The sequence below is a fragment of the Pipistrellus hanaki genome, assembly GCF_964339955.1.
Source record: "Pipistrellus hanaki genome assembly, chromosome: 4".
NCBI lineage: Eukaryota > Metazoa > Chordata > Mammalia > Chiroptera > Vespertilionidae > Pipistrellus > Pipistrellus hanaki.
The window spans coordinates 2,938,474-2,955,548 of record NC_140506.1 but is presented as its reverse complement, the minus strand read 5'-3'; the positions used below and the strand labels follow the sequence as shown (position 1 = coordinate 2,955,548).

Here is a 17,075-nt window from a genome sequence, read left to right as displayed (position 1 = left end):
CGTGCAAAACGCCGTGGGTCTGACTCGCTCTCGCCTTTTTCCCCCCCTCCCTCGCCCCCTGACACCCTTCCTTCCCTGTCCCCGGGCCCAAGGCGAGGGAGCCGGGACCTGGGACTCTGAGCAGGCGGCTGGACCGCGGATCCCCGGGTGCCCCGCTAGGCTGAGCGCTCAGCGTGCCCCCTCCCCGCGCCCAGGACCCTCCCCGGGCACCCCGGCCCCCTCCCCCGGCAGCCCGGCCCCCTCCCCCGGCAGCGCCGGTCCCCCGGGTGGCCGCGTGGCGGGATGCCCGTCCCCGCGCACAGACCCTCGCGTGGAGCAGGACAGCCCGCCGTCACCCGCGAGCAGGAAAGCGAAACCTGTGGCTCCCAACGGCGAGCGAAGGGTCCGGCTTCTCGGGCGGCCAGGAGCCAGGGAAGCATCCTCGCGGCGTCCTCCGGGCTGGTGAGCTAGCCAGGTGACCGCACGGCGAACTCCGGGCGGCTGTGACCAGGTGACCGCCCAGAGCCCGTCCCCGACCGTTACCCGGACCGTTACCCGGCCGGTCCCCGGTGCAGGCGCCCGCGCCGCTCCGCTCCGCCCCAGCGCTGGGCGGTCCAACGGCATCGCCTCCCGAGCGCGCCGGACTCTGTGCTCCGGGTCCTGCCGCGCCGGGCACGGTCCGCCTCGGACCCGGTCCGCCGCCGGTCTCTCCGGGGAGACGGGGCGGGGAGCGGCGCGGAGCCGCCCGTGGCCCGGAGTCCGGCGCGCCGCAGGCAGCTCCGGAGGGACCCGGACCCTCCGCACGGGGACACGCTGAGGTGTGTGCCATGTGGACGGGCGGCCTGGGACGGGAGGATCCCGGCACCCGAGCCCCGCGAATTAAAATCAAAGGGAAGCGTTTAAAACGGCCTTTGGGGCGCCGGCCGGCGTCCCGCTGCACAGACTGCATTCGCCCGCGGCGCGCGCCCCCTGCCGGCAGGAGCTGGGAGCCAGCTAGCGCTCCGCCGCCCGGATCCCGGCATCGCGGGTGGGTTTGTTTGCGTTCCGTTGTGCAAACATCCAGGCCCCAGAGAGCCATCGCCCCCCTCTCCCTTGGACCCTGGAAAGGCCAGTCGGAGCTCCCAGAGATGTGGCATCTTCGGGCACCGGCGCGCGCCACCGCTGGCAGCAACCTCCCCTCCCTCCAGGTCTTCCCGGGCCGAACACCTAACGACGGGTGACTTTCCCCCTCTGGGCCACGTGCACGTCAGAGTCTGCACCGTGACCCCTGGCGGAGGGGCTCTGACCCCTGGGCGACCTCTCATTCACTCCAGCAGGGCGGCTAAGAGGGAGCAAAAGAGGCGTCTGAAACCCGCAGCGCGGTCATGCCCACAGGATGGCCCTGGAGACTGAGCTCCGCGGCGATCAAACCCCCTGAGCTCCCGGGAGAGAGGCAGGGAGGCCGGCAGGAGGAGAGGGGGGAGGAAGGAAATGGAGAAGGAAAGAAGGAAGGAAGGGAGAACAATGGCTACATCCAAGGGGTTTTATGGGTTCCCAAATTGCTTGCCAGAAACCAGGGTGTCCTGTTACCGCCGCTGTGCCCTGGTCTGGGGAAGGCGGCCAGTGGCCACAGGGCTCTGCAGGCTGGGGAGCCTGGGGTTTCAGGGACACCGGGAGGGTGCATGCCTCTCCCCAACCCATCCACCCCCATTCCCAGAACCTCTCCCCTCCTCCCCCAAGCGGGCCTGCGCCCAGGGTCAGGCAAAGGGCAGGGGGTGTGGACACGGAGTGTGGGCAGGGTGAGCGCGGTCCTGCTGGCCTCGGGATTGGAGCCCCCGGCTTCCAGCTGGCTCCTCCAGGGCACCAGGCCCTGGGAGAGCCCCCACCTGGACGGCAGAACCAGCAGGGCCAGGGCCACTGCTCTCCCGGACGCTCAAAGCACCCAAAGAGCAGAAATGATGATTTTTTCCCCAAAAAGGGGGGAGGGGGTTCCAGTGAAAACAGGCCATAGGAATACCCATCAAGTGGAATCAGTACACAGTTTAATTTCATGAGCTTGTTTACTTCCCATCAAACTAGACTTTTCCCACGCAGCGGACGGTCTGTGTGAACACTGAGAGTGTCGGAGTCCTCCCCTCCTAAGGCTGGAAAAGCCGTTGGAAGTCGATGAAGACCTGGGGCCTAAAGGATATCCACGGCCTGTTTAGTAACTCTCACCCCCGAGAACAGTTCCGTGTGGAACTGGGTCAGAAATAAAGCGTGTCCCGCCTCAGGCACCGGGTCAGAGGACATAGCTGACGTCCACTTTAAGTGATAACATCCTTTATATCAAAAACTTACTTTGAGTGACGTTTTGAGAATATACAGCACAGTAAGATTACTAATATTTTTATAATGGGCTTTTTGCAACACTATAAGCGTGAAGATGAATCAAACTCAGAAAGAAGGGGGAAATACTTAAATAGCTTGTCCCTTAGGCTCAACTTTTAAATATTGTTCCTTTCCAATCTGTAAAATACTGAAATGGGAGGCGGGGGGAGACCACTTTTTTAACTCTCTGAGAATTGTTCACCTGTTCCCTGAATGAATTCTTTCAGGCTACAATTGTTGAATAAAAACTAAAGAAAGTTACAGGGGAACACTGCAAAATAAAATAAAATTACCCACCCCCCCAAAAAAAACTTAAAAAAACAACCACCTGGGGAAATATTTGTAACCCACAGTATTGAAAGGGGCTAATTTTAGTTACAGATAGAGAAATTATTTTTAACGTTTGATAAAATTTAGTTTGTGGACCGTGTGAGTAAACACATTACTACTTCTTTAAAAAAGAAAAGAAAAAGAAAGAAAAGGAATCCTTAAAAACAATGTTAGCCCTACATCTCATGTGACAGACACTAACACTTTTTTATAGGCTTTGGAGGTGTTTTCATCAATATCCACAAACCATATCTTTTAGCTTTTACGTTGCTAAAATGCGGTGGCACGTTTTCTGTACAATATCCCCCTGCTTGCTTCTCACTCTGAGGGATAACCGCCGTCCGGACTCCTCCGCTGGCCGGCCAGACGGCCTTCCAGGGGAGACCTTAGCAGGTGGGTCTTTGCTAGAAATGCCATCGGAGCGTCTTCTTCACCAATTGTCGTCCGTCTGACCTTGTCCCCCAAATCCTGGAGGCGCCCTCCCAAGTGGGCAGGAGCCCTTCCAGATGGTCCCCGAGCTCTCCCTCCTGCCAGCCACCCCTGCGGGCACACCGCAGCCTGCACAGAAAGCCCTTCCGCAGCGCAATTGTTGAAAACACACTCCCCTCTAGAGGCGGAACGGGTGAAACAACATTGCACAGAATTCCAGAACCTGCGTGTCCTGTAGGGAGGGCTGAGGGCGTCTTTTTCCCAGGCAGTGGGTGGTTTTGAGGGAACATTCAAGATGTGGGAGGAAGCTCAATGAAAAAAATTAAAACTCCGGCTCTAGGTCTCAGCGTTCCTCAGCAGGGACTCTGTTCATTGTCCCATCGTTTGTTTTGGTTTTAATACAAATCTCAGATTTTTATTTTATTTTATTTTTTGCCAGCACTAAAAATAATAGTGATCACGTGTGTCTTTTTCTACTTAAATTTATGATTTCGTTTCATCGGGAACTGCAGTCAAATGCAACCTTGAAGGGCGCTTTTGAAAACACGGCCCTCGCAGATTTATCACCTGATGGGTCCCATTTGTTTGGGTATCACTGCCCTCGTAACTTTCCATCAGCCGGTCTTACTGTCACTTCCTTGGAGGTGTTCCGAGACCAGGTGACATGAGAAGGACTTCCGGGAACACAGAGCCGGTCTGTGGTTTAACCTGAGCATCGCCGGGAGCTTTCTCGGATTTGCAAGCCGCACGAAGAATTCCCCCGTCGCTGGCTGATGGGCACATTATTTAATTAACGTAGGTTATTACAGCCACAGAAACAGGGGAGGGGCCTCAACTTCACGCACACCAATACTGACAACATGTAGTTGGTTTATTCAGTCGTACCCTGCGTTATTCCAGAAGGGGTTTGGAGACGCACACAAAAAGAAATGCTAGACAATTCCCCTCAGGCCAAATGCATAGCCAGAGTTCGACCCTCTTGGGTCCACGCTGTTCCTTGGGCTCTTACTGAGACTCCGGAGCCTCAGCAGTGTTTTCTCCCCATCCCAGTTCCAGAGTTCCCAGTCGCACGCCGTTTTCTTTCCGTTTTCTGGGAGGGTGTCTGCGTGGACCAGGCTCGGAGCGGTATCCATGGAGACGGGAGGCCTTCAGAAGCCTCACGAACACGTCCCGAGGCCATCAGCGAGGCTCTCTGACCCTCAGTTTCCTCGCTTGTCTTCAGTTTTCCTCCGTCTGACACGGAGGGCGTGTCATCGCCCCGGCCTGGCAGGAGGAAGGAGGAGAAGGGATGGACACCAAGTCCTTCAGGTACAGGGGGACGTGAGCACATGGCAGACCTGCAGTCCCTTAAATGCCAGTAAAGAGTATTACACCAAGTCGGTGTTCAGTAAACACCATGAAATAAAGGAATGACTTCAAAACCCAAAATGATTGGCTACGTGTGACTTGTTTGGAAGCGGCTGTTGTCCAATCACAACAGACCGTATTTAGTCGTGCTGGTTTGCTGAAGGTGGATACTGGAGGGGGACCACGTGGCAATTACTTTGAGATTAGCCCTGGGTTCCCACACTCAGATGTTTGCTGGTAAGCCTGAGACAAGCGCTGGTTCAGTATTCTTTCCTCTCCCTCCATAGTTCACAGGGACAGCAGGCGCTCAGCTCCCTCAAGGAGACAGAGGTACATCAGAGTGATTACGGGAAAAATAAATAAACAAACAGGAAAATATAGAAGTGGCGTGCAAAGGGTGAGGCCATGGAGGATGAGGGGAGGAATAAGCAGAATATATGGACGCAAAAGAGGATTGTACTAGAAGGAATGTATTTAATTTCTAGGTTGCGTGTATTATTAATAGTGATAGTGTCCTAAGTACACAGGCTACAAAGATGTCAGGCCCGGGGTTCAATGTTCTTGTTTAATTCCAACCTTTCAGACATCCACAGTGCGTCAGGAACTGTGGGTTCCAGCTGAAGCTGGTTGTATGGGACATTCATTTTGCCTGGAGACGTGATTTAACTCTTTGTGATGGTCAGTCGTGCTATGACAGCCAAATGGGCTACGTCTAATAGAAACCTGAGCAGGACAAAAATATATTCCATTTCAAAAACATCTTATAAAAATAATTTCCTGGTGTCATGACATCAACATATTGAACACTATGAAGTATGCACTTAAAATTTTATTTCACCAATGATAAGTCCAAAATAAAAATTAGCATATGGATTAGCATATAGGAGAAAATTTACATGTGTATATAAATTCATATACATATAAACTTTTAAAATAATTTTCAGAATATTCAATCATTATCCTGTTGGATTTCTGATTATGCAAAGAGCATAAGAAGCCAAGGATCTTAAATACCAACTTTGAGGTCTTGACACATTGCTATACCAACACCTCATCACTTAATTCTTGATTGTTTCCTTGCTAATGAGAAAAATGCCGGATCTCCCCCAAAAAATAAATACGTAAGAACATTATTTTTTGTAATGCTGTGAACAGAAATTAAAGGTGATAAGGGAAGTTTTTGTTACCACCATGTACAATGTTGGAAGATATTGTTTTTTATTTCTTTCCAGCGAGCAGTTTCCACTAAGCCTTAGATCTTGGCTAGCTGATGCCTGAGACTAAAATAGAATAGAATGCCACGAGGAAAAGATCAGGAAAATTCTTAACATTTGTCTTCTTACATTTGGGGTGATCATGTTGTTGACATTAAATTTCACTCTGACATTAGTGGAGAAAATTGTTTCATCAGGCTAACATTGTTACTTTTCTTTTTTCTTTTTTTAATAGCTACGTGTTTACTGTCATTTTGTTATTTATATATTTTGTCTTTTCTTCTTTTTAAAATATGTTGATTTTTAGAGAGAGAGGAAGGGAAAGGGAGAGAGAGAGAGAAACATTGATGAGAGAGAAACAAAAACATCAATCTGCTGCCTACTACACGCCCCCTGACCAGAATGAGACTGGCAAGTTCTTGGTGCATGGATCCATGCTCAACCACTGAGAAACACTGGCCAGCCTCTCACTACTATTCTTAAAGAAGACCCATGAACATTACTCTTTTTTTGATTTTTTAAAATGTTTAAAATGGCATTGTTGACAAAATTATATGGGTTTCAGGTGTACAATTCTATAATACATCTGTATAACGTATTGTGTGTTTATCACCCCGAATCAAGTCTTCTTTCATCACCCTGTATCCCCCTTGTACCTTCCCCCAACCCCTATTTCCCTCAGGAAATCACCACACTGCTGTGAGTCTGTGAGTGGGTTTTTTCTTTGCTTAATCCCCTCATCTTTTCACCCAGTACCCCACATTGTTATTTTCCAATTGGTGACTCCTTTGGCATTAGATGTTCTTCGCTCTTCATCCTTCCTACAAAAATATTCTTTTCAGCCATTATTTCTTTTTCCGTATGCTCACTGCTAGGGTGGCGGGGAGCAGTGGGAGGGGGTAACAAAGATTATTTTAACTCAAATGTGTCATTTTATAGGCTTTTGGAAGTCTTGAGGTACGACATGGAAATGACTTTCCACTTGGGCAGTTTCTTATATTCAAGTGTATGTACGTGTATAAAGCATCTCAAGTTGTAAATCATTCCTGTGCTAGTGAATCGCTTTGGTGGTGGTGTTTTTAACCTCAGGCACAAAATTTTTTATTTCAACTCTTGGCACATTCAATATCAACCTGCAAGGTTCTTGTCTTATTTCAATTTCAACTTCTTCTCTTGGTTGCTGTCTTCATTCCTTTTACTCCATACAACTCCTTTGTTGTTAACATATGCTGCAGAGGGGTCTATATTATTGAAAGAATATTTCTTGTGCATGCATGCATTATTTCAATATAGAAATAGTATTATGCTATTTCCTATTTTTACTGAGAGTGACATGGATAGATCTTAACTATTAGGTGAAAAATTATTACTTTGGTTTTGTTTAGTTTTTAGAACTAGTGATATTTTTTTCAAACTTGTTTGTAGAATAATTGACAAATATAATTGAACAACTTGTGTGATACAGATTGTGGGATATTTACAAAGACCAAGACAATTAGCACATACATCACCTCATAAAGTTAGCTCTGTGTGTGTGTGTGTGTGTGTGTGTGTGTGTGTGTGTGGTGAGCATGCCTAAAGTCTACTCTCAGCAATTTTTCAAGCGGCCAATACCACATTACTAACTGTAGTCACCATGCTGCACTATTGACCCTCAGAACTCCTTATAAGTGAAAATTTACACTATTGACTTACATCTCCCTACTTCCCCACACTCCCCCCCAGTGCCTGCCAACCACCATTTTATATGGAATCAGCTACTTTTTAATCCCACATGTGATACCGTACAATATTGGCCTTTCACTGCCTGGCTTCTTTCACTTTGCACAGTACCCTTTATTTTCTCCCATGTTGTCCCAAATGTCAGCATGTCCTTCTTTCTGTGGCTTAATAATGTCCCGTTGTATATTCGTTGCAATACCCCATTGTGTGTGTGTGTGTGTGTGTGTGTGTGTGTGTGTGCGCGCGCATGCGCGCGCCCCGTTTCCATGATCCGCTCGCCAGGAGGACGCATGGGCTGCTCCGTGTCCTTGCTGTTGTGAATAGTGTGGTCGTGCACACGGGAGCACAGGTGTCTCTTCTGAGATTCTGACTTCATTTCCTTTGGGTAGACACCCAGGGCTGGGATGCTGGGTCATATGCTCGTCCTAGTTTTTGAATTTGGAGGAACTGCCACTGCAGTGTGTAAGGGCCCCCTTTGCTCACCCCCGGCTGTTGGTTACCGCTTGTCTATTCTGGAAGAGCCTCCACAATATCCTGCGCGAAATTGTGAGTTTCGAGTCACCTAGGTCAGTGGTCGGCAAACTCATTAGTCCACAGAGCCAAATATCAACAGTACAATTGAAATTTCTTTTGAGAGCCCAATTCTTTAAACTTAAACTATATAGGTAGGTACATTGTTATTAACTTAATGAGGGTGCTCCTAAGCTGGCCTTTGCTAAAAACTCAAGGGGCCAAAGAGCTGCATGTGGCTCTCGAGCTGCAGTTTGCTGACCCTGGACCTAGGGGAAGAGGTATGACTCCCTGGTCAAAACCTGAAGCCACGCAGGACAAGCCCCTTTTTTCTAACTAAAAATCTTAATTTAATTAGATTTTTCATCTAATTGTTAAGATCTATCATGTCACTCTCTGTCATCCATACCCTACTCTGTCATCCTTATGAGGGCTCTATCCCCAAGGCCATTTCATGGTCTAATACGATCGCTGTAGCTCCAGCATCAGACCTATTCATAGACGCCCCCTGATGCGCACAAGACCTATTCGGTAGACGCCCATTGCCGGTCCTTTGTCTGCACCTGGAGCTTCTCTGTCTCCACACGGAGGTGGAGCCTGAGAGCCCATGACCTCAGTGCTCCCAAGGCTCCTGGGCTGGCTGCCAGGACCTGCAGCGGGAGGAGCCAGGCCACGTGTGGCCACAGCCCTCAGGGAACAGCCAGTCCACATGTGGCCACAGCCCTCAGGGAACAGCCAGGCCACGTGTGGCCACAGCCCTCAGGGAGGAGCCAAAGGCTGAGAGCCACATCCAGTTTGCAGAGCGTGAGTCAGGGCCTGACGGCAGGTGCAGGTTGGGAAAGAGAAGATGAACCTTTGGCTTCCGGAGTGGGAGGGGGTGCTGCCCGCTGGCCAGACTTGTCCCCTAAGCTGGGTGCTCACAAGCAGGGCTGGACGCTCAAAAGACCAAAACACACACACACACACACACACACACACACACACACACACACGTCCACTCCAAGCAGAAAAGACCGAGTTCTGCTTCACATCTATTTCATGTTATTCTCCAGGGACATGGATAGGGTGTGACGCCATTGGCTGTTTCCTGTTGTTACCATCGAAATGGCAGGCAGACCCCTGCCAGCCCTCTGCTCATTAATGTCCCTGGCATTGAAGTTCCATGGAGACCAAATGTTATGTTCCTCCCCAATCAGATACTGGAGCGGTATTTTTGACATAATTTTAAATATATTTTATTGATTTTTTACAGAGAGGAATGACTAGGGATAATAGAGAGTCAGAAACATCGATGAGAGAGAAACATCGATGAGAGAGAAACATCGATCAGCTGCCTCCTGCACACCTCCTACTATAGATGTGCCCGCAACCAAGGTGCATGCCCTTGACCGGAATCGTACCTGGGACTTTTCAGTCTGCAGGCCGACGCTCTATCCGCTTAGCCAGTGTTTCCCAAACTTCTCTCATGATGAGAATCACCTGGTGGAGTTGTTAAACTACAGATTCCTGAATCCCAACTAAGAAGTGCTAAACTAGAATTTTTGGAAACATATAGGTAAAATTGTATACTTAACTAGTGCTCTAAGCTTTTACCTATATGTTCCCAAAAATTCTAGTTTAGCACTTCTTAGTTGGGATTCAGGAATCTGTAGTTTAACAACTCCATCAGGTGATTCTCATCATGAGAGAAGTTTGGGAAACACTGCTGGATTGCTGGGAGCTTATTTGGGTCAAACTGACAATGGCTGGGAAAGGAAATCTCCAGGAGCTGAGAAAACACTCCAGAACCAGGAGGCGGTTGGGGGAGGGTGCAGCGGAGTTGATACATCAGAACTAGAGGGGGAGCCGAAGCCGGTTTGGCTCAATGGATGGAGCGGACTGAAAGGTCCCAGGTTTGATTCCAGTGAAGGGCATGTACATTGGTTGTGGGCACGTCCCCGGTGGGGGGTGTGCAGGAGGCAGCTGGTCGATGTTTCTCTCTCATGGATGTTTCTAACTCTCTATTCCTCTCCCTTCCTCTCTGTAAAAAATCAATAAAATATATTTTTTTTAAAAGAAAGAAAGAACCAGAGGGGGAGGTGGGAGGAGGGTCACAGGAAGTCCTGGGTGGTAGGTTAAGGGGGCAGTCTCTGAAGCTGGGTCAGGAGTCAAGGACAGCTGACAACCCACGCTGCCAGCACGTGGAGATGGCATATCCGGGAGCCAGACAGCAGTGAGGCTCCGTGGGCTTGTGCTCCGAGGCGGCCGTGCCTGAGAGCCCTGGCAGAGGAGACTGCCCTGGCCTTCCAGAGGCCTGTTATCTCAGAGGCGAAGGACACAGACAGGCTCCCTGAGGTGAAGACGGACCTTTGTGACGGGAGCTGCAGGCCTCGGAGGGGACCACCCCGGGACCTGCTTTTCGTTAGGATTGTTCATGGTCAGACCACCCTGTGGGGTTACTTTGGGTCTCTGAGTGTGAGGGCCCACCCTGCAGGCCTCCCTGAGCCGGTCAGGTTTAGTATGCGGCCCTTCTTTGGCCGCAGAGGCAATAAAGCATAATAGCAGGCAGAGCTGCCCCTGCACCGCTAAGAGCAAGGCTAAGTGCTCTGCGTGCACGGCCTCACCAATCCCCACCGTCGCTCCACGTCCGGTTCTCCTCAGCTCCGTTTCAGAGACGATGAAGCTGGGCTTTCAACGAATGGAGTCATTGGTCTGCGTTCACCCTGGCCATCGGAGCCAGCGCTGGGACATGAACCCAGCTGTTTAACTCGATAGCCCCTATGCCTAAGCAGCATGCACGGGCAGAGCAAGGGGGCTGGAGTCCACCAGAATGAGGGCTGAAGTTGCCCAAGTCAACTGTCACTCCCGTCTCAGAGAGCAATGCTGAGCCCCCCACCTGCCAACCCAAGTGGTGGGACCCCCGACCCAGTAACTGTGCTGAACACGAGCTGCCCTCCTTGCTTTGAGGGATAATTGTCAAAGAGTTTTCCATTTTAGCCATTCATCTTTTTTCTCATTCCTTTATTATAAAATGTAAGTACATGTGTCTATATTTTGACACACCAAAGGGTTAGGCAGTGCTAATAAACTAAGAGGCAAAGTCTCTACGGGGGTGGGGGTGGGAGACAGGAGGTTCCATTTGATGACCTGAAGGTGGGCTTGGAACAGTCCTGGCGAGGATCCCGGAAAATGACGACCGTTGGAGCTTTAGGACGGGAAGACGTGGCCATCCGGTCCTCACACGTCAGGGAGGGAGGCCCCGGGAAGCTACGTGGAGGCTCACTGTCACCGGACGGAACCAAGCAAACCAAGAACCAGGGCCCGGTGACTCGGTCTCTCCTCGCCACGGTGCAGGCTCCTGGGCTATCACACATCATGCTAAGAACTTCGGGGGGTTTGCTCAAGCCTCAAGTGCAGACCATTTAATGTTCGACTTCGTTTTCTAAATTCAGCGCTCTATCAAGTGTCTTTTGTTTTCAATCTACCATACTTCTTTTGCAGGGGGAAGACATTTTACTATGCACCTAACCCCGTGGTTCCATTTCCATTTGATTTGTCCTCTAGTGATGGATCACTCATTTGCTTGGAAACCCCTGTTTCCTGGTCTTGTGAGCAGAGCTTCTCAGAGGGGGTCATTTTGAAGCAGCCAGGGTTATGCACATCAAACAGACACTGTGGGTGACACATCGGTCACATGTCCAGCTACTGGGCTTTGGGGCAAGACTCACATTGTGTAAAATTTACACTTGGGTAGCGTAGACATAGCCCGTCACATAAAATACAGAGGCCTCTTGTTTCTATGCAAAGACAATGAAGCAAAGTAATGGGTTGGTTTATTCTTCTTTTGAACAAGGAAAAAAAACATGAAAATCCAGTATTTTTTTAAAAAGAAAAAACAAATTGCAACCGGCAAAGAAAATCCGGTATTATTGGGGAGTGAGGGTGGTGGCCTCGGAGTGTACAGAGCCTCAGGCCTCAGAGGCGCACGCCCTGTGTGGATGCTGTCAGGAACTGGACACCTGCTGGCCATGCGCACAGAACTGGGGCCCGGGAGCCCTGGCTGGTTTGACTCAGTGGATAGAGCACCGGCCTGCGGACTGAGGCAGGTCCTGGGTTCGATTCCGGTCAAGGGCACATGCCCGGGTTGTGGGTTAGACTCTCCAATGTGGGGAGTGCAGGAAGCAGCTGATCAATGATTCTCTCTCATCACTGATGTTTCCTAACTCTCCCTCTCCTTTCCTCTCTGAAAATATATATATAATTGGGACCGGGGCATCTGTGGAATGTTTGTGGCCAGGAGAGACGGGCTTGTTTTCATGGAATGGTGAGGTGACAGACAGGCAGCTCCTCTGAAAGGAGAGTTTATGACTTACATTTCTATGAGAAGGGGCAGGCCCTCCACGCAGGGCCACATGGGAAGCGCCATGGTCCCTCCTCAGGAGGCAGAGGAGCAAAGGAAGCAGAATGGCCAGAGCCTTCTCTGTGGACTCGGACGGACGGATGGAGGGGGTTGACAGACAAGTCGGAACACGTTCAGGACGGAAGAGTTGAGTAATTCTGTGAGACTGTGAGCTGTAGGCGCGCTCTCCAGGTGTCTGGTGCCTGGGGTCAAGCAGGAGGATCTTGGTTGTGTGTGTGAGATTAATGAGGGCTGTGGATTGGCTGGTTTGTGTGTGTGTGAGATAAATGAGGGCTGTGGATTGGCTGGTTTGCATGTGTGAGATGAATGAGAGCTGTCATTGGCTGGTTTGGGTGTGTGATATTAATGAGGGCTGTGGATTGGCTGGTTTGTGTGTGTGTGAGATAAATGAGGGCTGTGGATTGGCTGGTTTGCGTATGTGAGATGAATGAGGGCTGTGATTGGCTGGTTTGTGTCTGTGAGATTAATGGGGGCTGTGGATTGGCTGGTTTGCAATGGAAGGTGAGCTCACAGGAGAGTCGCTGGCTATCTCTAGGAAGCAGCTAGCTGTGAAGGGTGGTCTCTCCCTGGCCAGCAAGGCCTCTGACAAGTTATAAAACATACAAAGCAAACAGCATGGTAAGTACAGAAGATAACGGTTACACACGTTGTTTTTAGGCAGTTAACCAAAAATGAAATGTGCTGATCACAAAACCTGTCACAGTTGCTAGAAACTGAAAACAACCTAACGGTCCCCAGCTAAGGGAGCGAGAAAACCCTGACAGACACACAGTGAAACGAAACGGGTGTTTCAAACAGTGCTGCTGAAGAATAGACCGTAAGATGGAAGTGTTCAACATACATGAAAAATGTAAATGTCCTATAGGGTCTGCTTTTCTGAAGAAAACGGAGAGTTGTTTACAAGCACAGAAAGGAGAGACTGGGGAGATAATGCCCAAGAGGTGGTCCACAGCTATATGGCTTGTGAGGCAATAGGTGATTTATTTTCTTCTTACTCCTTATTTGTGTTCTTAAAATCTTTATAATAAGCAAGTATTGTTTTATAAAACTGGGAAAATAAAAATATTCATTTTTATAATGCTGGAGTTTCTTTCCCCAAAGAAATGTTCTCCTCTGGATCCTAAGACCCCAGTCTCTTTGGGCCTCCACCCAGGGATGAATCAGCTGCACTATTTCCAGTCCTCGTGTCGCTGCTTCTAGCCTCACAGTGCAGCACATCTGACTGGCCTCATCCGGACCTCTGTCCAGCCCGAGGCCAGGGATGAGGGTGCAGAGGAGCGGGCGCCGTGATAGGCAGCTTCACAAAGACGGCATTCCGGAAAGGAAAAGGCAGGGACAGGGACCAAAAGGAGGCTGCAGGGTGCTGGACACCAGTCGTCGGTTACCATGACGGTGGCACACCGCGACCGTGACCATGGCTGCAGGAGAAAGTCCTGCCATTGGCAGCATTCACAGAGGAAACATTTCTTCCTGAAGAAATGTCCAACCCATTAAAAGGATCACTTTCCACTTAAAGCAAATAAAAGGTTGCAAGGAAAGCCCTCACAAGCCCTCTCCTGTTACCTCAAATTACTTCTGACGGCAGCGTTCCTGAGAGGCACAAAAACATCAAATTAGGGAGATAAAAATCTCTCCACTCGTAGCACTTGTTAAATGATAAAGCCACAACGGGTTTTAAAATCCAAACAAAATGACAAAAGCAATACAATTCCAACTTGTATTGAATTGAACCTGAACGTGGCAGGTGTGTTTCTGGGACGGGGCGGCTGCTCCCGCGTGCACGTGGCCTGTGCCCCTCGGAGCCCGCGTGGCTGTGCGGTGGCCTGCCGCGTGTTGAGTCCGTTCTCCCGCCACCCTGTCCCATCAGCCCCCCGGGGACTTTGGGACCGAGGGCCCGGGCATGACTGGCCAAGTTGAACTAACTGCACAATTCAAAGTGGTTGATAGATGGATATTACCCAAAAACTGTTTACTATTTCTGCACCCCCTGTCACTCTGAAATGTCAGCTTTTACAGATCTTATAAGAGGAAACTTGGACATAAATGTATTTCTTGCATCACATGATCTCAGGCATCTAGGGGAAATAATGAACAACATAAATTGAACAGAAACAGACCCAGAGACAGGGAAGCATCAATCAGACTGTCATACCTCAGAGGGAAGGCAGGGGAGGGTGGGAGAAAGGGAAAGAAATCCACCAAAGGACTTCTGTGCATGCATGTAAGCCTAACCAATGGTCATGGACAACAGGGGGTGGGGGCATGCTTGGGGAGGGTTTGGGATGGGAATGGGGGGATGAGGACAAATATGTGATACCTTAATCAATAAAGAATTTTTTTAAAAAAAAAGAGTATATGAGATTGCACAGGGATGCAAGATTTTCCAGAGAGACCTCTCCGTCCCATGTGCCTCCCATAGTCTGCTGGGAGGGGCTGTCTGTGGCTGTGGCCAGGCCCAGCGGCAGCTGCGCAGTTCTTCCCCTGGCGGAGGAGAACGAAAAGGTGGGCAGGGCTCTCTGGATGGCTCAGGCCTCCGGCACACGCCACGGCTCTTACCGAAGCCGCCTCGCTGGGGGAACAGCTCGTACCTTCCAGCCTGTGCTCCGCAGGGAGAGCTAATACATCCGGGCACGCAGCTGGAGGTCCCCAGGCAGGTGCTTACAAAACCTGGAACCGACCAATGCAAGCAATGACGTGGGCCTAGGACACACGGCCAAAGCTGTTTGGAGGCTCCAAGGTAAACATGACGATAATGGGGGGCTGATGAACAGTCCCCCAAAGGTCCCACATCTATCCTGGAAGCCTGTGCCTGTGCTTCCTCACGTGGCAGGAAAGACATGGCAGGTGGGACTAGGTCAGGGACCTGAGAAGAGGAGAGTGTCCTGGATGACTGGGAGGCAGTGTGGTCCAAGGTAATCTAACCACAAGGGCCCTTATCAGACAAAACACAGGAGGAGGGTTGGGAGATGCTGGCCTGCCCCTAGAAAGGAAGAAACGCAGGAAGATTCTAGAAGCTGAGAAGGGGAAGGGTGGCAGCCTCCCCAGCACCTGGGTTTGGGCCCAGTGAGACCTCTTTTTTAATGTTTTTATTGACTTTTTAGAGAAAGGAAGGGAGAGGGAGAGGGAGAGAGAGAGAGAGAGAGAGAAGCATCAACGAGAGAGAAACATCATTGATCGGCTGCCTCCTGCACACCCCCTACTAGGATCAAGCCTGCAACACAGGCACTTGCCCTGACGGGGAATCAAACTGGTGGCCTCTTGGTTCTGGGCCAACGCTCAACCATTGAGCTACACTGGCCGTGCATGAGGCCCATTTTTTACTTCTGACCTCCCAAGCTGTGAGATGATACATTCGTGTCCTAATCACAGAACTGTGAGGTAACACATTCGTGTCCTAAGTCACGGAGTCTCCGCTGACTGTTACAGCGGCGATGTGGGATTCACAGCAGCAGAGGGGGGAGGGTCCACCCGGTGGTCACCAAGGAGGAGGCCCACCAGCCTGTGGCCTGAGAGCAAGGCTGGCGGGCGTGCGGGCGGACCCGAAGGAGCCGCGGTCAGGGCGGAGCACTGGCCTGCCCGGGCCCCCCGCGCGCCCTGCCCAGGCTGTGACCGCCGTCCCTGCAAACAGCCAGGGACCGGCCTGCAGAACCCGCGGGGCGAGCTGGCCGAAGGAAGTCCGTTGTTCTGCGGACTTTCCTGTCTAGGAACTGGAGGAAGTTCTCTCTGGCATCACTTGGCTCCGGAGTGGGCCCCTGAGTCTGGCATCCGAGACACTGTTTCCTGCCCCCTGTTCCGCGTCTGAGACCTCGCCCCGCAGGGATCCTGGCTGCAGCCCAGGGTCCGTCCAGACCCAGCTGAGGCCGCACTCCGGCCTGCTTGGCCCTCTGCCTCTGCCCTCTCCCTCAGATGGACGTCGGTGCTGGCTCCCGGCCTGTATCTGAGCAGGTCTGTGCTTTCAGACGATGCTGGGCCTTGCTGTTCATTCTCTGGGCTTCTGACCTGGTTGTCCTTGTCCTGACCACGGAGACCTGGCCCTTGCCTGCCGGGCATGTCTTGTTCTCGCTCTGTGCCATCCCCATCCCTCTGGTCCAGAGGCTGGAGCACCCGTCCCCAGCATCTCCTTCCACTTCTACATCCTCTGTACGTAAACAACAGAAGTCTACTGCTTTCCCTTCATATGACAGTTTCAGTGTTTCTCAGAAGGCTCGCCCCCTGGCTGGTTCTCCCACCGGCTCAGTGTCACACTCCTGTCACAGGGACTGCTTTCTCTGCTGCAGCCTGAACACCAGAGCAGCCACGATGAGTCCACTACCGACCGGGGTGCCTGAGCCAGGCGGCGCCCTCCACACACCTCCCGTCCACTCCTGGAAGACGCGGGGTGTGCGGGTTTCAGTGCCCGGGCCTCTCCTGGGAAACACACCTTCTCTCCTCCAGAGAACTGCTCCCGGGAGCCCGGGAGGACCTTGCTGGCACTGAGGGTGCAGCTAACCCTTCTCTCTGCTCTCCTGGCCACGCAGCGCCCCGGGAGCGGAGCTGACTGAATGCCCCGCACACCTGCCCACCGAGATGGGCCACATGCCCTCCAGTCAGGACCGAAGCATGGGCTTCCTCCACAGCCCTGTACACAGAGCCGGAGGGGGAGGAGGAGAAGGAGGAGGAGGAGGAAGAGTGGGAGGAGGGGGAGGGGGAGAAGGAGGAGGAGGAGGAGGAGGAGGAGCCTTCCTGGGAAGGAGGTGAGGGGGCACACGCAGGGCGGGCGGGAGCGGCTCTCTAACCTCCTGGGGAAGCTGACGGAG

At 51.4% G+C, this 17,075-nt stretch overlaps 2 protein-coding genes across 2 annotated transcripts in view; one reads left to right on the top strand and one right to left on the bottom strand.

The window, feature by feature from the left end:
* The window catches only part of NPR3 (natriuretic peptide receptor 3), a 54,790-nt gene extending 53,929 nt beyond the window's left edge, over nt 1–861 (bottom strand). The window contains exon 1 of the mRNA XM_084881012.1: nt 305–861. Within this exon, the coding sequence (XP_084737138.1) occupies nt 305–419 (115 nt within the window). The 5' untranslated portion in view covers nt 420–861. The remainder of the gene's footprint in view (nt 1–304) is intronic.
* Nucleotides 1–17,075, top strand: part of ZFR (zinc finger RNA binding protein) — a 169,083-nt gene that overhangs the window by 16,588 nt on the left and 135,420 nt on the right. The window lies entirely within an intron of this gene.